This window comes from Oncorhynchus kisutch, linkage group LG21 (assembly GCF_002021735.2).
Source record: "Oncorhynchus kisutch isolate 150728-3 linkage group LG21, Okis_V2, whole genome shotgun sequence".
In the NCBI taxonomy this organism is placed as follows: domain Eukaryota; kingdom Metazoa; phylum Chordata; class Actinopteri; order Salmoniformes; family Salmonidae; genus Oncorhynchus; species Oncorhynchus kisutch.
Window position 1 is genome coordinate 6,176,663 of NC_034194.2, and position 22,844 is coordinate 6,199,506.

A 22,844-nucleotide genomic window follows, 5' to 3' on the forward strand; every position below is an offset into this window, starting at 1 on the left:
GGCAAATGTAAAGTTTTCAATTTGAGGAAACATAGTAATAATAATAATGTTCAATTTTGTCAGACTAGGTATGTGTTACGTACCAATACTGTACAAGTCCTGGGTATAACCTCGTAGTCATTTTAGTCTTCACCTTGAAAATGTGCCACAATCTTGAAACCAGTTTTGTTGCTCACTCACAGTACAATTGTGGACAAAGCCATTTTTCAGGGGAAAACATTGAAAAGGAGCTTTCAAAATGTTTTACCTGTACCATACTGGTGCTAAAAGCAAAGCTGTCTGTTCCAGTGAAAACCGTATGACATAAAAGAAAGACATTACACATTGACTAGTCTCAAAGGGGTGTGTGAGTATACAAATTGTAAATTGTCATCGATTGATGTATTACGGGGATCATCAACTAGATTCAGCCGAGCGCCAATTTTTTTCTTGAGCGGATGGGAAGAGGGCCAGAACATAATTAGAAATAATTACAAAAAGCCCAAACATATGTAACGTTTGACTAAAACGTAATAATTTCAAACCTTGCTCACATTTGTATACAATCACACACACTGTATATCTCTCTATTATTTGTGGGAATACTTTGGAACAGGTTTCCAAAATTAAAATCACTTGGAAACGATTTGCTGGTGTTTTAAAGTATTTTATGTCCAATAATAAGGATAATGTATGATGTATTACATAGGTTCTCTTAGTTATTACATTGTGTGTGACTGACTTATGATAGAGCTATGCTGGAATGCATTGACATAAACGTTAGATTGGTTGTCAAATCATGTTTCTGACATGCCATGTTTTTAAAGTTTTTGTTTAACTTGAGGATTTCTCACGAGCCAACAACACCTCTGAATTGTGTATCACCTAAAGCATTATTTTTTTCTACTGAAAGTGAGGAGAAAAAAAACTGCAGACTTTGAAGTAAGGTGAAAGCCTATCAGACTTGAATGCTTTTCCCTTTTCATGTTTAATGGTCGGATGAGAAAGTTGGATGTCAAAAAAAGACCAATAGCAAAGTAGCCTCTTTCCCCCATGTTCTGGTTCTTCCAAACATAAATAAAAGATGAATACAACTATTAAAGACAGCAATCTGACTCTATAGTGATGCAACCATTATTTCCTCTAAAATCTACACTGTAAAGCATTGAGCACATTAACAAAACCATCTTATTGGCACAAAAGCGGAAGCATCAGACAATCTAAACTGACATTAATCTTCCTTAGCAAAACACCAGGTAGCACTTCTAGAGAGGGACAAAACCCGGAATGTTGATTGTCTCTAACAACAGTAGTACAGCGTTACATTGTGCAAAGTAATCTTATTGGTTGTTAATTGATGAAGCATTCGATGGGAGAAAAAAAACTTTGCCTCGCGGGCCAATTTAGCAGAGTTCAAGTGAATTGCTTTGAGCACACTGCGCTCATGCTTGGTGAGTATAAACTATTTAATTTATGAAATGCAAAGGCCCTGGGTAATTATCAAGGATAGCACAGACAGGATCTGTCCCGGTTGCCATTGCCAGTCTTACACAACAAATGAGTGTATGAAATGGAGTAATGACATTTTTTCAAGCCACCAGACTGTGAACACAGACTCATTAGAGAGGAAGAAGTCGGTAAACACTTAATGACATGTGCTTCAACCAAGACAGAAAAGTTACAGTTAACAATGCTATTATATACAGGGCAATATGTGGTAAGAGTTCTCCTCAGCAGTGCAAATGCCAGAAGTCTGTGTCTGTACTAAATTGTAACTCGGTGAAACCATTGTCATTGGCAAGTTATAGAGAGTTCAGTCTATTTCTAGAGAATGATGTATTCGCTACAGTTCCTTTAATATTCTGAAGATGTTACAGTTCATAGCTGGAATGGAAGGAAAGCTGTCCTTTCAAAATCATTAATTGAGAGAGAAGAAAACGGAGCAAAATAGTTAACTTTACCCAGCCATAAGCACAGCTATTTGGCCGTGTTCACATTTTTTAGAACACAAGCCCCCACCTCTCTAAATTTCCATGGAGAGAATAAAGGAAACTTAAATGCAGTGCTTCAAATGGTGTCGTTAAAGCTAATTGATACACAGCATTTCAGTTAAAAAGGAGAGTCCGAAACTTTTAATCAAAATAGTAACAGGAGAGGTTTCACATTCGTCATTGATAAACAGTACAGTGATTTCAGGAACCAAAACAATTAACTATTTTTCAAACACTTAATGATGTAACATTTCTTCAGAAATGTACTTGTGAGATGAAAGTTCTGTCATCTCATATCCCTGTCTTAGCCAAGCACGTTTTGTAATTCTTAGTAATTTTCCAGGCTACAGCATTGGTGAGTCTTTTTCAGAGTGGCTACATTTCTCTCTTTGATTTTCTTTTGTACTGATAGAAGACTCTTCTATTCCCTCAGGGTTTATCCGGGCTGCCCTGCCGTTCGGCTTAGTGAGGAGAGAGCTGTCTTGTGAGGGTTATCCGATCGACCTACGCTGTCCAGGAAGTGATGTCATCATGATTGAAAGTGCCAACTACGGCCGAACTGACGACAAGATCTGTGACGCTGACCCCTTCCAGATGGAGAACATAAACTGCTATCTCCCAGACGCCTACAAGATCATGTCACAAAGGTAAACCCCCTGTAATTCCTGATGGGAACTGTTGTTTTTACACCTGTTTTTTGTACAGACAGGAGTCTTTGGACTACACACTACAGAGGGGTATACTATGAAGCAAGCTAGATCTACTCGGCTTCAGTTAGCTTGCTACTCCAGCTCAGGCTTCATCCATACTATGACAGTGGATATTGCTCGTCCAACTGCCCTCTAACTCTAGCAGGCTTGTAACTGCGCTTGCATGTCGCACATGGCTAGTCGAACGCCGAACTGTCCATACCAAACCCTAATATAGTGACATACACTGAGTGTACAAATCATTATGAACACCTGCTCTTTCCATGACATACTGTAGGCGAATGCTGGTGAAAGTTATGATCCCCTATTGATGTCACTTGTTAAATCCACTTCAATCAGTGTAGATGAAGGAGAGGAGACAGATTAAAGAAGGATTTTTAAACCTTGAGACAATTGAGACATAGATAACTCAATATTAGGAGGGTGTTCCTAATGTTTGGTATACTCAGTGTGTATTATAATACATTAGTTTTCTGTATGGGTGTTCATTGAGACACTGCTGAAACATCAATCCATGGGCAAGTCAGTGCCACATTTTAATTTGTGCCAAAATCCAAATGAAAGAAAAGTTATATTGCAAATTCAGCAGGCTATCGTTTGAAATAGACTTTTAGAAGTGGCATCTTTTTTAAATAATTTTTATTTATTTAACCTTTATTTAACCAGGTAGGCTAGTTGAGAACAAGTTCTCATTTCCAACTGCGACCTGGCCAAGATAAAGCATAGCAGTGTGGACAGACAACACAGAGTTACACATGGAGTAAACAATTATCAAGTCAATAACACAGTAGAAAAAAAAGAATGTCTATATACATTGTGTGCAAAAGGCATGAGGAGGTAGGCGAATAATTACAATTTTGCAGATTAACACTGGAGTGATAAATGATCAGATGGTCATGTACAGGTAGAGATATTGGTGTGCAAAAGAGCAGAAAAGTAAATAAATAAAAACAGTATGGGGATGAGGTAGGTAAAAATGGGTGGGCTATTTACCGATAGACTATGTACAGCTGCAGTGATCGGTTAGCTGCTCAGAAAGCAGATGTTTGAAGTTGGTGAGGGAGATAAAAGTCTCCAACTTCAGAGATTTTTGCAATTCGTTCCAGTCACAGGCAGCAGAGAACTGGAACGAAAGGCGGCCAAATGAGGTGTTGGCTTTAGGGATGATCAGTGAGATACACCTGCTGGAGCGTGTGCTACAGGTGGGTGTTGCCATCGTGACCAGTGAACTGAGATAAGGCGGAGCTTTACCTAGCATGGACTTGTAGATGACCTGGAGCCAGTGGGTCTGGCGACGAATATGTAGCGAGGGCCAGCCGACTAGAGCATACAGGTCGCAGTGGTGGGTGGTATAATGTGCTTTAGTGACAAAACGGATGGCACTGTGATAAACTGCATCCAGTTTGCTGAGTAGAGTGTTGGAAGCTATTTTGTAGATGACATCGCTGAAGTCGAGGATCGGTAGGATAGTCAGTTTTACTAGAGTAAGTTTGGCGGCGTGAGTGAAGGAGGCTTTGTTGCGGAATAGAAAGCCGACTCTAGATTTGATTTTCGATTGGAGATGTTTGATATGAGTCTGGAGGAGAGTTTACAGTCTAGCCAGACACCTAGGTACTTATAGATGTCCAAATATTCAAGGTCGGAACCATCCAGGGTGGTGATGCTAGTCAGGCGTGCGGGTGCAGGCAGGGAACAGTTGAAAAGCATGCATTTGGTTTTACTAGCATTTAAGAGCAGTTGGAGGCCGCGGAAGGAGTGTTGTATGGCATTGAAGCTCGTTTGGAGGTTAGATAGCACAGTGTCCAAGGACGGGCCCGAAGTATATAGAATGGTGTCGTCTGCGTAGAGGTGGATCAGGGAATCGCCCGCAGCAAGAGCAACATCATTGATATATACAGAGAAAAGAGTCGGCCCGAGAATTGAACCCTGTGGCACCCCCATAGAGACTGCCAGAGGACCGGACAGCATGCCCTACGATTTGACACACTGAACTCTGTCTGCAAAGTAGTTGGTGAACCAGGCACGGCCGTCATCAGAAAAACCGAGGCTACTGAGTCTGCCGATAAGAATATGGTGATTGACAGAGTCGAAAGCCTTGGCAAGGTCGATGAAGACGGCTGCACAGTACTGTCTTTTATCGATGGCGGTTATGATATCGTTTAGTACCTTGAGCGTGGCTGGGGTGCACCCGTGACCGGCTCGGAAACCAGATTGCACAGCGGAGAAGGTACGGTGGGATTCGAGATGGTCAGTGACCTGTTTGGGTGAGGTCACCGCGTCAAATCAAATCAAATCAAATTTATTTATATAGCCCTTCGTACATCAGCTGATATCTCAAAGTGCTGTACAGAAACCCAGCCTAAAACCCCAAACAGCAAGCAATGCAGGTGTAGAAGCACGGTGGCTAGGAAAAACTCCCTAGAAAGGCCAATACCTAGGAAGAAACCTAGAGAGGAACCAGGCTATGTGGGGTGGCCAGTCCTCTTCTGGCTGTGCCGGGTGGAGATTATAACAGAACATGGCCAAGATGTTCAAATGTTCATAAATGACCAGCATGGTCGAATAATAATAAGGCAGAACAGTTGAAACTGGAGCAGCAGCACAGTCAGGTGGAAGTTGAAACTGGAGCAGCAGCACAGTCAGGTGGAAGTTGAAACTGGAGCAGCAGCATGGCCAGGTGGACTGGGGACAGCAAGGAGTCATCATGTCAGGTAGTCCTGGGGCATGGTCCTAGGGCTCAGATCAGTTGAAACTGGAACAGCAGCATGGCCAGGTGGACTGGGGACAGCTAGGAGTCATCATGTCAGGTAGTCCTGGGGCATGGTCCTAGGGCTCAGGTCCTCCGAGAGAGAGAAAGAAAGAGAGAAGGAGAGAATTAGAGAACGCACACTTAGATTCACACAGGACACTGAATAGGACAGGAGAAGTACTCCAGATATAACAAACTGACCCCAGCCCCCCGACACATAAACTACTGCAGCATAAATACTGGAGGCTGAGACAGGAGGGGTCAGGAGACACTGTGGCCCCATCCGAGGACACCCCCGGACAGGGCCAAACAGGAAGGATATAACCCCACCCACTTTGCTAAAGCACAGCCCCCACACCACTAGAGGGATATCTTCAACCACCAACTTACCATCCTGAGACTAGGCTGAGTATAGCCCACAAAGATCTCCGCCACGGCACAACCCAAAGGGGGGCGCCAACCCAGACAGGATGACCACAACAGTGAATCAACCCACTCAGGTGACGCACCCCCTCCAGGGACGGCATGAGAGAGCCCCAGCAAGCCAGTGACTCAGCCCCTGTAATAGGGTTAGAGGCAGAGAATCCCAGTGGAAAGAGGGGAACCGGCCAGGCAGAGACAGCAAGGGCGGTTCGTTGCTCCAGAGCCTTTCCGTTCACCTTCCCACTCCTGGGCCAGACTACACTCAATCATATGACCCACTGAAGAGATGAGTCTTCAGTAAAGACTTAAAGGTTGAGACCGAGTTTGCGTCTCTGACATGGGTAGGCAGACCGTTCCATAAAAATGGAGCTCTATAGGAGAAAGCCCTGCCTCCAGCTGTTTGCTTAGAAATTCTAGGGACAATTAGGAGGCCTGCGTCTTGTGACCGTAGCGTACGTGTAGGTATGTACGGCAGGACCAAATCAGAGAGATAGGTAGGAGCAAGCCCATGTAATGCTTTGTAGGTTAGCAGTAAAACCTTGAAATCAGCCCTTGCTTTGACAGGAAGCCAGTGTAGAGAGGCTAGCACTGGAGTAATATGATCCCATTTTTTGGTTCTAGTCAGGATTCTAGCAGCCGTATTTAGCACTAACTGAAGTTTATTTAGTGCTTTATCCGGGTAGCCGGAAAATAGAGCATTGCAGTAGTCTAACCTAGAAGTGACAAAAGCATGGATAAATTTTTCTGCATCATTTTTGGACAGAAAGTTTCTGATTTTTGCAATGTTACGTAGATGGAAAAAAGCTGTCCTCGAAATGGTCTTGATATGTTCTTCAAAAGAGAGATCAGGGTCCAGAGTAACGCCGAGGTCCTTCAGTTTTATTTGAGACGACTGTACAACCATTACGATTAATTGTCAGATTCAACAGAAGATCTCTTTGTTTCTTGGGACCTAGAACAAGCATCTCTGTTTTGTCCGAGTTTAATAGTAGAAAGTTTGCAGCCATCCACTTCCTTATGTCTGAAACACATGCTTCTAGCGAGGGCAATTTTGGGGCTTCACCATGTTTCATTGAAATGTACAGCTGTGTGTCATCCGCATAGCAGTGAAAGTTTACATTATGTTTTCGAATAACATCCCCAAGAGGTAAAATATATAGTGAAAACAATAGTGGTCCTAAAACGGAACCTTGAGGAACACCGAAATTTACAGTTGATTTGTCAGAGGACAAACCATTCACAGAGACAAACTGATATCTTTCCGACAGATAAGATCTAAACCAGGCCAGAACATGTCCGTGTAGACCAATTTGGGTTTCCAATCTCTCCAAAAGAATGTGGTGATCGATGGTATCAAAAGCAGCACTAAGGTCTAGGAGCACGAGGACAGATGCAGAGCCTCGGTCCGATGCCATTAAAATGTCATTTACCACCTTCACAAGTGCCGTCTCAGTGCTATGATGGGGTCTAAAACCAGACTGAAGCATTTCGTATACATTGTTTGTCTTCAGGAAGGCAGTGAGTTGCTGCGCAACAGCCTTCTCTAAAATTTTTGAGAGGAATGGAAGATTCGATATAGGCCGATAGTTTTTTATATTTTCTGGGTCAAGGTTTGGCTTTTTCAAGAGAGGCTTTATTACTGCCACTTTTAGTGAGTTTGGTACACATCCAGTGGATAGAGAGCCGTTTATTATGTTCAACATAGGAGGGCCAAGCACAGGAAGCAGCTCTTTCAGTAGTTTAGTTGGAATAGGGTCCAGTATGCAGCTTGAAGGTTTAGAGGCCATGATTATTTTCATAATTGTGTCAAGAGATATAGTACTAAAACACTTGAGCGTCTCTCTTGATCCTAGGTCCTGGCAGAGTTGTGCAGACTCAGGACAACTGAGGTTTGGAGGAATACGCAGGTTTAAAGAGGAGTCCGTAATTTGCTTTCTAATAATCATAATCTTTTGATCATGAATTTATCACTGCTAAAGTGAAAGTCATCCTCTCTTGGGGAATGCTGCTTTTTAGTTAGCTTTGCGACAGTATCAAAAAGGAATTTCGGATTGTTCTTATTTTCCTCAATTAAGTTAGAAAAATAGGATGATCGATGTGTGGGAGGTGGGCCGCATGTGTGGGAGGTGGGACAAAGGAGGTATCAGGGGTATGAAGAGTGGAACTAGGGGCTCCATTGTAAACTAAACCAATGATAACTAACCTGAACAACAGTATACAAGGCATATTGACATTTGATAGAGACATACAGCGAGGCATACAGTAATCACAGGTGTTGAATTGGGAGAGCTAGCTAAAACAGTAGGTGAGACAACAACAGCTAATGAGCTAGCACAACAACAGCAGGTAAAATGGCGTTGACTAGGCAGGGAGGGTCGGATTAACTACACACAGAGCCTGAGTGCGGCTGGGGCCGACAGATAAAACATAAACAAGCAGAATGGAGTACCGTGATTAATTGACAGTCCAGCATGCATCAGCTATGTAGCAAAGTGATCAGTGTCCAGGGGGGCAGCGGTGGATGGGGCAGTGAGGCTAGACTGGCGAGTATTATCCAGGTTAAAAAAACTATCTGGCTGTGCAGAAGGTAAAAGCCGCTAGCAGTGGCTAACAATGACTAAATAGCTTGTAGCTGGTTTAGCTGGTTAGCTTCTGGAGGTTCTTGAATGTGTTCTAAAAATTAAAAATAATAGCGATTCCGTATCAAATTGGGTGAGGCAGGTTACCGGAAGGTATAATCGAATTAAAAATCGAAAAGAGATTGAAAGTGAATATGGGTCAAGTGAGTGGTTGGGCTGGCTGGGGACGCGGCGATTCAGACAGTTAGCAGGCCTGTGCTAACAAGCTAACAGTTAGTAGGCCGGGGCTAAACAAGCTAGCAGTTATCGGACTGGGGCTAAACAAGCTAGCAGTTAGCAGGCCGAATTAACAAGCAAGCAGATAGCAAGGGCTAGAAAGTTAGCCATTGGGAGACGTCGCGATGGGGTGAGTCTGTTTATGCCTCTTCATGCGGTGACATCGATAGACCGATCGTGGGTCCGGATATTATTACTGTGGTGTGCATTGGTGTGGTTATGCACAAGCACCTTTTTCCCTCTCCTATCGATACAATTATTGTAAATCAAATCCAATTTTATTGGTCACATAAACGTGTAGCAGATGTTATTGTGGGTGTATCGAAATGCTTGTGTTTCTAGCTCCAACAGTGCAGTAATATCTAATACGTAATATCTAACAATTTCACAACATATGCACAATACACACAAGTCTAAGTACAGGAATGGAATTAAGAATATATACATTTATGGAAGCATAGACTAAGATACAGTAGAATAGGATACATACAGTTGAAGTCGGAAGTTTACATACACTTCTGTTGGAGTCATTAAAACTTGTTTTTCAACCACTCCACACATTTCTTGTTAATTATTAACAAACTATAGTTTTGGCAAGTTGTTTAGGACATCTACTTTGTGCATGACACATGTCCTTTTTCCATCAATTGTTTACAGACAGATTATTTCACTTATAATTCACTGTATCACAAAAATGATGTCATGGCTTTAGAAGCTTCCGATAGGCAAATTATTTGAGTAAATTGGAGGTGTACCTGTGGATGTATTTCAAGGCCTACCTTCAAACCCAGTGCATGAAAAGAAATCAGCCAAGACCCCAGAAAAAAATTGTAGACACAAGTCTGGTTCATCTTTGGGAGCAATTTCCAAATCCCTGAAGGTACCACGTTCATCTGTACAAACAATAGTAAGCAAGTAGAAACACCATGGGACCAGGCTGCCGACATACCTCTCAGGAAGGAGACGCGTTCTGTCTCTTAGAGATGAACATACTTTGAAAAAAATGCAAATCAATCCCAGAACAACAGCCAAGGACCTTGTGAAGATGCTGGTGGAAACAGGTACAAAAGTATCTATATCCACAGTAAAACGAGTCCTATATCGACATAACCTGAAAGGCGGCTCAGCAAGGAAGAAGCCACTGCTCCAAAACCGCCATACAAAAGCCAGACTACGGTTTGCAACTGCACATGGGGACAAAGATCGTACTTTTGGACAAATGTCCTCTGATCTGATGAAGCAAAAATAGAACTGTTTGGCTATAATAACCATCATTATGTTTGGAGGAAATAGGGAGAGGCTTGCAACCCGAAGAACATCATCCCAAACGTGAAGCACGGGGGTGGCAGCATCATGTTGTGGGAGTGCTTTGCTGCAGGAGGGACTGGTGCACTTTTCAAAATAGATGGCATCATGAGGGAGGAAACTTATGGGATATATTGAAGCAACATCTCAAGACATCAGTTAAAGTTAAAGATTGGTCGCAAATGGGTCTTCCAAATGGACAATGACCCCAAGCATACTTCTAAATTTGTGGCAAAATGGCTTAAGGACAGCAAAGTGAAGGTATTGGAGTGGCCATCACAAAGCCCTGACCTCAATCCTATAGAAATCTGTAGGCAGAACTGAAAAAGCGTGTGTGAGCAAGGAGGCCTACAAACCTGATTCAGTTACACCAGCTCAGTCAGTGTCACGCCCTGACCTTAGAGAACCTTATTTATTCTCTATGTTTGGTTAGGTCAGGGTATGACTCGGGTGGGAAAATCTATGTTTTCTATTTCCTTGTTTTGCCGAGTGTGGTTCCCAATCTGAGGCAGCTGTCTATCGTTGTCTCTGATTGGGGATCATATATGAGTTGTGATTTTCCGTTTGGGTTTTGTGGGGTGTTATTTTCTGTCCAGTGTTTGTGCCTGACGGAACTGTTCGCTTTTGTTTTTTGATTTGTTATTTTTTGAGTGTTTCTTGAAAATAAATATCATGAACACTTTCCACGCTGCGCTTTGGTCCACTCTTCCTTCCACCGACAACGAGCAATACAGAACACCCCAACAAAGAAGGACCAAGCTTACCGTGGGGTGTGTGTGACTGTTCAGGCACCGTGTTAAGCGGTGATGCGCACTGTGTCTCCAGTGAGCATTCACAGGCTGGTGCGCTCTGTGCCAGCACCCCACATTTGCCGGGTGGAAGTGGGCATCCAGCCAGGACGGGTTGTGCCAGCTCTACGCTCGATACCTACAGTGCGCCTCCACGGCCCAGTGTATCCGGTGCCTGCTCCACGCACCAGGCTTACAGTGCATCTCCCCAGTCCGGTGAGACCTGTTCCGGTTCCACGTACCAGGCCTCCAGTCTCCCCAGCCTGGTAAGCCCTGTGGCAGCTCCACGCACCAGGCTTCCAGTACGTCTCCTCAGTCCGGTGAGACCTGTTCTGGCTCCACGTACGAAGCCTCTAGTGATGATCCACGGCCCGGAGCCTGTAGTGAAGATCCATGGCACGAAGCCTCCAGTGATAATCCATGGCCCCGAGCCTCCAGTGATAATCCATGGCCCGAAGCCTCCAGTGATAATCCATGGCCCGGAGCCTGCAGTGAAGATCCAGGGCACGGAGCCTCCAGCGACGGTCCCCAGTTCGGAGCCTCCAGCGACGGTCCCCAGTCAAGATCTTGCAGCGACGATCTACGGTCCGGAGGTCCCAGCGATGATCCCTTGCACCGGAGGCGCCACCAAAGTGGGGGGAGCCTAAAGCAGAGCGGGGTCTGCGTCCCACACCGGAGCCACCACCGGAGCCCCCACCCGATCCCCCACCGAGAGTAGATGCCCACCCGGACCCTCCCCTATAGGTTCAGGTTTGCTGCTGGAGTCCTAACTGACCTAAAACAGGGAATTGTTACGAGGATTAAATGTCAGGAATTGTGAAAAACTGAGAGAGAGAATCTGATTGAATTGTTCTTCACCTTGCTGCTTAGATTCTTCATTCGGGATGAATGTAGTTAGCCTACGCTGGAGCAGGTTAGTTCGAGTTGACCAAAGTTTCCTCACTAATTCCTCAACCTATATTTGTAGTATAGGGCTCAGGATAGTCTTTTTAGCAATACACTGATTTTCATAATAAAACATGGACTAATATTCTAATAGTAAGCACTTTCTCTGACTACACAAAGCATTGCTTGAATGTGGCTGGAATAGATATGAACACCTGCACACCTCAGTAAACAATCCGTAGTATAGTTGTGCATCTTAATACACAAGGTCCTGTCACACAGGGTTGCAGTGAGATAAAGTGCATGGGATGGCATGACGTACGAGCGCCACAACCCAAGATATTGGATCATTTGAAGCTGTCAGCAACTCTGGCAAATCTGTCTGGGGAAATAAGAAATAATGAAATAAAACAGAGTTGCCGTTGTATTCAGGGGGGTTATTGTCAAGTCGTATTTGATGAAGTCAGATAGCTGACTCCCACGGTTGATCCGGCCTGAGAGGTTTCTAATACCCCATGTGTTTGACCCTGCTGAGTAGTACACAGGCTTAGACATATAGTCACAGAGAAATTGCCCACTGGATCAAACATTGTCCTTAGACGTCCTCCAACATCTTTTCACCCAAGCCTCTAATAGCCTTTTCACGCCGGCCAAACCAAGCCAAACTCTTCTGACTGCATGGTCCTGGTTAAACAACCACCATCGTTGCTGGAATGGGCCATATGAAAATAAAATTTAGCAGAGTACACATGGGGTTGGCACAATAATGTGAAAAGGGTGTATCTCGTTAGAACAAAGGCAATGGTTCCACAGACTTTACAAAGGTGTCTATGAGAATATGACCCTCCATTGTGATAGTGTTGAATAAACTAGCTGGCTTCCATCAGCGAGTATACTGTATTAGCGAGTGATTGCTTTTGGTTGCGTTATAATTGATCTATTTTGCTTTGTTTTTAATGCACAGCTTGTCCATAAAAGTGTAGCATTTTTTGGATGAAAAGGTTGTTGTATGTTTAAAACCAGCTCATGCCAGTCAGAGACAATTCATGGAAAAAAATACTAAGAATATTCTGAACATTCGCACAACTGTATCACGCTGAGCCAAATACTAACACTGGATAACATCATATTTTGTGAAAATCTTCCATTGACATCAATACATGCTTTATGTGAAAGCCACGGAAAAGAAATGTATTTGAAGTTAGGATTTAGTAGTATGTTTTCTTTTATCTAGTCTTCACACTATAATAACATATTGTTTGCTGCATAACTTATTAATGGATGAATGCAAAACAAATCATTTTCATAATTCTATCATTAGGGACAGCTTGAATTAGCACCCAAGATCACAAGGCATTAATGAAATGCGGGGCAATTCTACAGTAACAGAGACTCACTTCACTTAAAATGTATGCTAAACAAAACCATTGATTTAAAAGTTTAACAAACCATACAACTATATGCACTAGGACTACTTTTAACGAATTACACTGAATATTTTACACACAAAAAAAATGAATTATACTCTACTTTTCTTTACTGTGCTGTGCAGTACTGTCCAAGCCTATGTACTCAGCTGTGGTTTGTGACTACTATGATTTCTTATTGTAGCCAATTCAATTGCAGAAATTCAGTTACCGATTGTTTTAATCACTTAATAATTCATAAATAAAAACACTACAACTAATTGATAGGTCTACCTTTGCTTGTTACTTCTGTGAACTTTCATTATCCTTAGAAAATATCTTTAAAATATGTGGGTTTTTGGTAATGGAATTTCAAGGCATAAGGCAATGTTTCTTAAACTTACAGAAGGCAGAAAAATGGATCCAAAACTAAATATGTGTTGATAATAGTTGCCAGGGGTCTTTACTTCAACATTATTGTGTTTTGATGTATTTCTAATACTTTTTAATACTTTTTCTGGTCAAACATTTTCCATCTGTTTGACAAGAAATCTAAGCCTTTGTTTATTTCACATTTTTAGGATGGATAATGGTTGAATTTGGTATAAATTCCATAATCTTTTATTCGATTTGATGTGTCCTTTTACATGGAAATGACCTGCTCTTTCAATGTAAAAATAGGTTTTGGGTCTGCTAAATGTATGCATTCCCAAAGTTCAGCACAGTATCTCACATCTAGAATTGCCACAGTTATCCAAGTAATATTGGAGCGATTAATCGAACCATAGCTGATTTAATGAGCCATTCACACTTTCACTGTACAGACCTGCTTAATCTTTGGACTTGCATAGCTTAATGTTTGGTATGTGAAGAAGGCACCACCTATTCCCCCTCTGAAAAGATTTGGCATGGGTGCCCAGATCCTCAAAGTTATACAGCTGCACCATCAAGAGCATCCTGAACGGTAGCATCACCATCTTGTATGGCAACTGCTCGGCATCCGACCGTAGGGTTCTACAGAGGGTAGTGCTTATTGCCCAGTACATCACTGGGGCCAAGCTTCCTGCCATCCAGGGCCTCTATACTAAGCGGTGTCAGAGGAAGGCACAAAAAATTGCCAAAGACTCCAATCACCCAAGTCATAGATTGTTCACTCTGCTACCGCACGGCAAGTGGTACCGGAGCACCAAGTCTAGGTCCAAAAGACTGCTGAACAATTAATCAAATGGCTACCTGAACTATTTGCATTTGTTTACACTTCTGCTACTCGCTGTTTATTATCTATGCGTAGTCACTCTAACCCTAACTACTGTACATATACATGTTACCTCAATTACCTTGACTAACCTGTACCCCTGCACATTGATTCGGTACCCCCTGTTTATATCCTTGTTATAACTTTAGTTTATTTAGTAATTATTTTCTTAAAACTGCATTGTTGGTTAAGTGCTTGTAATTAAGCATTTCACTGAAATATCTATACCTGAAGAAAATTCTGTCAGGATCAACCAGGATCAACCCTGCAACGTTGAGGTTTACCTGGGCACACAGCGAAGCACAGGGACCCAGTCCTCCAGTGATTGATGAGATCCAAGCACACTTGTGGGCACCAAGTGGGAGGCCCCAACCTATCCACAGCCGAAGCCGCTCGAGAGGTGTTCTATTGGAGGGTTTTTGGAGTATAGCACATAACAGTCAATGACAGGGTTTGAGAAACGTAATGGTTCTCTGGCGTCAGTGCGTAATAGGATGGTTCCTCCCCCTCCCCCCAGGCACGCTGCCTAGGTGTGCCATGCCCTGAATTGGAACGCTATGGGAGGACCACTGAGATGGACGCTGGGTCTCGCTCGGCGTGAGGCCGAGCGTGTTGGAGAGCAGTGGGGAAATCTCTAAAAGATGCACGGCTGATGGGGGCCCTCCCAGGGTGGATCACGTAACAATCGGTCAGGAGGAGTGAAACTGGTTAGACAGACAGAGAGGGACCAAGGGGATGGATGGTCTAATGCAGGGAGTGAGGACCAGGAATGGGAGCAACACAGCCCACCCCAATACAGTGCCTTCAGAAAGTATTCAAACCCCTTGACTTATTCCACATTTTGTTTTGTTACAGCCTGAATTCAAAATTGATTAAATATGTTTTTCTCTCACCCATCTACAAACAATACCACATAATGACAAAATGAAAACATGTTTTTTGACATTTCTGCAAATGTATTGAAAATTAAACGCAGAAATGTCTCATTTACATAGCTATTCACACCCCTGAGTCAATATATGTTAGAATCACCTTTGGCAGTGATTACAGCAGTGAGTCTTTTTGGGTAAGTATCTAAGAGCTTTTGCACACTTGGATTATAGAATATTTGAACATTATTCTTAAAAAAATTATTCAAGCTCCGTCAAGTTGGTTGTTGATAATTGCTAGACAGCCATTTTCTGGTCTTGCCATAGATTTTAAAGCTGATTTAAGTCAAAACTGTAACTAAGCCACTCAGGAACATTCCATGTCATCTTGGTAAGCAACTCCAGTGTATATTTGGCCTTGTGTTTTAGGTTATTGTCCTGCTGAAAGGTGAATTTGTCTCCCAGTGTCTGTTTATCACCAAAAATAACTCCCCAGGTCTTTCCGACAACAAGCATACCCATAACATGATGCAGCCACCACCATGCTTAAAAATATGAAGTGGTACTCATTGATGTGTTATTTATGCTTTTACCCTAACGTAATGCTTTGTATTCAGGACATAAAGTTGATTTCTTTGCCCCATGTTTTGCAGTTTTAATTTAGTGTCTTATTGCAAACAGAATGCATGTTTTAGCATTTTCTTTTTCTTTTTCTGCACAGGCTTCCTTCTTTTCACTCTATGTTAGCATTGTGGAGTAACTACAATGTTGTTGATCCATCCTCAATTTCCTTCCTCTCTAGCAACTGAGTTAGGAAGGATTCCTGTATCTTTGTTGTAACTGGGTGTATTGATACACCATCCAAAGTGTAAATAATAACTTCACCATGCTCAAAAGGATATTCAATGTCTGTTTTTTTACCCATCTATCAGTATGTGCCCTTCTTTATGAGGCATAGGAGAACCTCCCTGTTTTTTTGTGGTTGAATCTGTGGTTGAAATTCATTGCTCAACTGAGGGACCTTACAATTATCTGTATGTGTGTGGTACAGAGATGAGGTAGTCGTGTTAAACACTGTTATTGCACACAGAGTCCATGCAACTTATTATGTGACTTGTTACATAATTTTTACTCTTGAACTTATTTGGGCTCCCGAGTGATGCAGCATCTCAGTGCAAGAGGCGTCACTACAGTCCCTGGTTCGAATCCAGGCTGAGTCACATTCGACCGTGATTGGGAGTCACATAGGGCAGGCGCACAATTGACCCAGCGTCTAGCAAGGTAGGCCGTCATTATAAATAAGAATTTGTTCTTAACTGACTTGACTAGTTAAATAAAGGTAATACAAATAAAAATAATTGTAGTTTTGCCATAACAAAGGGGTTGAATACTAATCGACTGGAGACATTTCAACTTTTCATTTTTTATTCATTTCTGAACATTTCTAAAACCATATAGTAATTCCACTTTGACATTATGGGGAAATTGTGTAGGTCAGTGACATGAAATCAGGCTGTAACACAATAAAATGTGGAAGGATTCAAGGGGTGTGAATACTTTCTGAAGGCACTGTATCTACCTGCATCATCACTAGGGAGAGGTAAAACAAATTTGACACTCCCCAGAGGGCAGAGACTGACTCAGAGGTCACCAGAGGAAGGGTCACCTGCCAAGAGTGAGAAACCATGTGTGGGAGAATTAATACAGTATATAAATATTGTACTCATAACCACTTAAAAGGAACAAAATTGCAACAGGATACAAATAAATCTAATGCCAATATGTGTTATTTGATGAAAAATAGATTTTAAAAAGTTAATTATAGAAGTGTATTAATTGGTTATGTCCCCTGGAGTGACAGCTACTGTATTTCCTCAGGTGTGACACCATTTTCATGTCACAGCAAGGAAAAAGTAAGCAGTTAGAATTCTCAGGCTGTATGGTCTATTTGGGGCCTTATTTTTAACAGTAAGCCTCACCACAACATGTTTTCATTTTATTTTATACTTAAATTGTTTAAAAATATATGAATTATTTTCATATATAAATTCAAAAGGCGTTACACCAAATGACCCAAATGACTAAGAAACTGACCCCTTTAATTTCAACGGCAGAGAAATGGAATATTTTGCTAAATATTTCTGATGAAGTTTACAATCTGTTCAGGCCATGTGCTCCAGCCATGTCTTCTGTACTTCCTCATTGCAAGAGAACCCTTCTCAGCGCAATAGTGTCCAAATGCTGACTCTTTGTTTAATCTCATAATTATGTCACATCAAGTGGATATTGCATTTAGGGACTAAATGTAGTCAGAACTGGTAGACTTGAGGACTATTGTTTCTTGAAATAAACTTATGTGTTATAACTACAAGAGTAGGTGAAGGGAAGTAAAATATTTTTTTCATAGATGTACTTCAAGTCAATGTCCCATAACCTTAGGACAAAGGTCACGTTTGGTTCAAAATTGTAATAAAACAAATCATATACTGCATGATTTTACTCATGATCCAAATAAAAAAATTAAGCTTTTAGTGTTATATCACATTTTTAGGAAATATGGAAAGAAAATCCAATGAAACAATGCCTAAGCAACCAACATCAATTATCTTCAAAACATATAATGTTCTTCACTGGGTATTAGAATGCAAAGTCAGTGTTATAGCCAGGAGATCTGATCTTCTGCATTTCCACAAGTCAAAATGGGGTACTGTTCTTTGCCCTTTTTTGAGCTGAAATGAGCTGAAAAACTCCATATGTGGGACAATTGGCATACAATTATGTATGTTCTCTCTTATAATTTCGCAATCATATGTTTAGGACCCACAGCCGGCATTACTTTCTTTAATGTTTTTCCACAACTAATCTGAGATAAGAAAGCACATCAGCACATCATCTAAGTAAACCCTCCTGTAATCGAAAACGGTTCGCAACATAATGAACTGCTGTCTTGTAGAGTATCACATAGACGCAATGACTTTGATGGATCTTGTTGGCACTAGGAGTTATTTTTATATCGGGTTTTTTATGAGCACCATGATTTTATGAAAATAGCCCTAGGACTGCTGTAGCTCAATTAGAATGGCCAGCTGCAAGCAATTAGGCAGCTCAAGTAGGTGATTGTCTGTACCGAAATGTTTAACTGAGACCCCTCCCCAACATTTTTGGACCTGCAAGGATATAGAGTTTTAGTACAGATTTTAAATACAAATTTATAGTATTATTATTTTTATATTTAAAATTGTACTCGTCATACATTGTTTCCTAGTATCAGGGCCGGAATAGGCCCCAGGGTTTTGTTTTTTATTACCCCAATCACCATCATTTTCTGTGAACAAATCCTTCAACCAAGATGCAATTGGATGTTGGGTAAATTTACTGTTGAAGAAAAAGGCCCTTTTATATCAAATAAAATAAAATCACATTTATTTATATAGCCCTTCGTACATCAGCTGATATCTCAAAGTGCTATACAGAAACCCAGCCTAAAACCACAAACAGCAAGCAATGCAGGTGTTGAAGCATGGTGGCTAGGAAAAACTCCCTAGAAAGGCCAAAACCTAGGAAGAAACCTAGAGAGGAACCAGGCTATGTGGGGTGGCCAGTCCTCTTCTGGCTGTGCCTGGAGGAGATTATAACAGAACATGGCCAAGATGTTCAAATGTTCATAAATGACCAGCATGGTCCAATAATAATAAGGCAGAACAGTTGAAACTGGAGCAGCAGCACGGCCAGGTGGACTGGGGACAGCAAGGAGTCATCATGTCAGGTAGTCCTGAGGCATGGTCCTAGGGCTCAGGTCCTCCAAGAGAGAGAAAGAAAGAGAGAAAGAGAGAATTAGAGAGAGCACACTTAAATTCACACAGGACACCGAATAGGACAGGATAAGTACTCCAGATATAACAAACTGACCCTAGCCCCCCGACACATAAACTACTGCAGCATAAATACTGGAGGCTGAGACAGGAGGGGTCATAATAAACCGATAATAACATTTGCAATGTGGCATAAGCTCAAGTGGTGAACATGGGGAACATTTGAGAGCTAGAAAATGGTATATCATACACTGCCGTTGAGGAACAATGGGAAAGTAATTCTGCTTTGAAAGTTGATAAACTTATAACCCCACTTTTGAGAAAATGGTCCTTGAATGTTTTGGTACACTTACTGGAGAGCTGTTCTTTGTCTGCACCCATTCAGCATCGTTCACACCCTCTTAAGCCTTACCCATCTCTTTAATGATTCACATGTGGTAGTTTATTTGTCCCATGCACAGGATACAGAGGTGTAAACGGTACAATGATAGTACTTGGATTGTCTCCAAGATGGCGTAGCAGTTGGACGTCTGTTTTGTCTTGTCCCTTTCCATCCCGTCTATATATCGTTTTCTTTGTATATATTTTTAATCTCAATTTCCATCACCGGTCATCACCGTTAACTCGGACATCAGCCAGCCTCAGTCCAGTCGATTCCTGCCAGTCTGCACAGCGCAATATCAACCCAGAGCATATCGGACTGCTTTTTCTCTATCACATCTCCAGATTCCTACCGCAAGCTCTGAACCTTTACACCAGATCATCGCAGCTAGCTAGCTGCTATCCGAGTGGCTACTCCTGGCTAACATCTCTGTCCCGATGAAAGCACCAGTTAGGCTGGAGTGGGCCAAAATCCCTGCTGCAGTGTGCAAACCTGGTCAAGAACTACAGGAAACATATGATCTCTGTAATTGCAAACAAAGGTTTCTGTACCAAATATTAAGTTCTGCTTTTCGAATGTATCAAATACTTACAGTATGTCATGCAATAAAATGCAAATTAATTACTTAAAAATCATACAATGTGATTTTCCGGATTTTTGTTTTAGATTCCGTCTTTCACAGTTGAAGTGTACCTATGATAAAAATGACAGACCTCTACATGCTTTGTAAGTAGGAAAACCTGCAAAATCGGCAGTGTATCAAATACTTCTTCTCCCCACTGTATGTCAATGATGTCGCTCTTGCTGCTGGTGATTCTCTGATTCGCCTCTAGGCAGACGACACCATTCTGTATACCTCTGGCCATTCTTGGGCTAACAAACCTCCAAACAAGCTTAAATGCCATACAACACGCCTTCTGTGGCCTCCAACTGCTTTAATGCTAGTAAATCTAAGTGCATGCCGAACCCGCCCGCCTGCACGACTTGCATCACTATTCTGGACGGTTCTGACTTAGAATATGTGGACAACTACAACTACCTAGGTGTCTGGTTCAACTGTAAATTCTCCTTCCAGACTCACATTAAGCATCTCCAATCCAAAATTAAATATATTATCTGCCTCCTATTTCGCAACAAAGCCTCCTTCATTCATGCTTCCAAACATACCCTCGTAAAACTCACTATCATACCGATCCTTGACTTCGGCGATGTCATTTACAAAATAGCCTCCAACACGTAGTCTATCACAGTGCCATCCATTTTGTCACCAAAGCCCCATATACTACCCACCACTACGACCTGTATGCTCTCATTGGCTAGCCCTCGCTACATATTCGTCGCCAAACCCACTGGCTCCAGTTCATCTATAAGTCTTTGCTAGGTGAAGCTCCGCCTTATCTCAGCCTACTAGTCACCATAGCAACACCCTCCCGCAGCATGTGCTCAGCAGGTATATTTCACTGGTCATCCCCAAAGCCAACACTTCCTTTTGCTGCCTTTCCTTCCAGTTCTCTGCTGCCAATGACTGGAATTAATAAAAAAAATCACTAAAGCTGGGGTCTTATATCTCCCTCTCTAACTTTAAGCATCAGCTTTCAGAGCTTACCGGTCACTGTACCTGTACACAGCCCATCTGTAAATAGCACACCCAACTACCTTATCCCCATATTGTTAATTGTTATTTATCCTCTTGCTCTTTTGCACCCCAGTATCTCTACTTGCACATTACCATCTGCACATCTATCACTCGAGTGTTAATGCTAAGTTGTTATTATTTCACCTCTATGGCCTATTTATTGCCTTACTCTTCTACATTTGCACACACTGTACATAGATTTTTCTATTGTGTTATTGACGGTATGTTTGTTTTTGTAACTCTGTGATGTTTTTGTCAGGACTACCTGACATTATGACTCCTTGCTGTCCCCAGTCCACCTGGCCATGCTGCTGCTCCAGTTTCAACTTCCACCTGACTGTGCTGCTGCTCCAGTTTCAACTGTTCTGCCTTATTATTATTCGACCATGCTGGTCATTTATGAACATTTGAACATCTTGGCCATGTTCTGTTATAATCTCCACCCGGCACAGCCAGAAGAGGACTGGCCACCCCACATAGCATGGTTCCTCTCTAGGTTTCTTCCTAGGTATTGGCCTTTCTAGGGAGTTTTTCCTAGCCACCGTGCTTCTACACCTGCATTGCTTGCTGTTTGGGGTTTTAGGCTGGGTTTCTGTACAGCACTTTGAGATATCAGCTGATGTACGAAGGGCTATATAAATAAATTTGATTTGATTTGATTTGTCGCACTGCTTTGCTTTATCTTGGCCAGGTCGCAGTTGTAAATGATAACTTGTTCTCAACTGGCCTACCTGGTTAAATAAAGTTGAAAAAATAAATAAATAAACTTGTACTAGCGTAGCAGCAATATCAAAAACAGAAAGTGTCAAATATGTTATATTTTTTAGATGAAGCTTACACGACACATTTATCTAGACATGTACACATGTTCATGAAATACAATCGATGACCGTAATCACCCCAGACAAATCAAATTGTATTTGTCACATACACTTGTTTAGCAGATGTTATTGCGGGTGTAGGGAAATGTGACTCACCACCTGGATTCGGTCTTATGTAGCTAAATTAGATTTATTTTTTATTTTTACATTAAATAAAAGTAGAGACTAGGAAAAAGTATATCATCCTCTGCATTTGAGAAACAATGGGAAAGTAATTCTGCTTTGAAAGTTGATCAACCTGTAAATTCACTTTTTTGAGAAAATCGCCTTTGAATGATTTGCTATCTAGTGAAGAGATCTTCTTTGTCTACACCCATTCAGCATCGTTCACACCCTTTTAAGCTTTAACTCCTCCCAGCTTGTTTTGCTCTCGGAACGTTCAGAGCGCACACTTGACGCTCTGGCTGATGATTTGTTTACCTCTGAATAACATGAAAACAGCCTAACCAACTCTGCTGGCAACAATTTCATTACGCTTTTTTTGCAGATGTTTACTGACACAGGCCATATTCAACATGTGTTGTATACACGTCACGTAACGTTAGCTAACGAGCCAGCCAGCTGAATTTAGCTAGTTAAACAACAATGAACAATGCCAACAATGCTGCAGTGCTGGGAGCTAAACAACCATGTTCAATGTTAGCTAGCTAACATTAGGCTCTAACTAGAACAGCAAATGGCTCTGGGAAATGAATAATAATGTCAGGTAGGGAGCCAACCAGCTAACTTTAGCTAGCTAGCTAACAGTACACTTTAGCTTGAAATGAAACCACTTTCTGTCAAAATTAGATACCTGTATACATCATCATGCATGATGGTCGCCTCACCCTGTCAGGAATGCCATGCCACGGTTGCCCTTAGTTTGAAGATGTAATCCAGAGACGGGCGTTTTCTCCATCTCTTTAGCTATCATATTTA

The 22,844-nt window shown here is 41.9% G+C and overlaps 1 protein-coding gene across 11 annotated transcripts in view; it reads left to right on the forward strand.

Annotated features, from left to right (window-relative positions):
* adgrl2a (adhesion G protein-coupled receptor L2a) overlaps window positions 1-22,844 on the forward strand; it is a 196,411-nt gene that overhangs the window by 94,240 nt on the left and 79,327 nt on the right. For all 11 annotated transcript variants that reach the window (XR_004204698.1, XM_031800675.1, XM_031800674.1 and 8 more), the window contains exon 3: window positions 2,404-2,617. Coding sequence is in view for 10 of the 11 variants with exons in the window: in XM_031800675.1 (XP_031656535.1) it covers window positions 2,404-2,617 (214 nt within the window). In the remaining variant the exon portion in view is untranslated. The remainder of the gene's footprint in view (window positions 1-2,403; window positions 2,618-22,844) is intronic.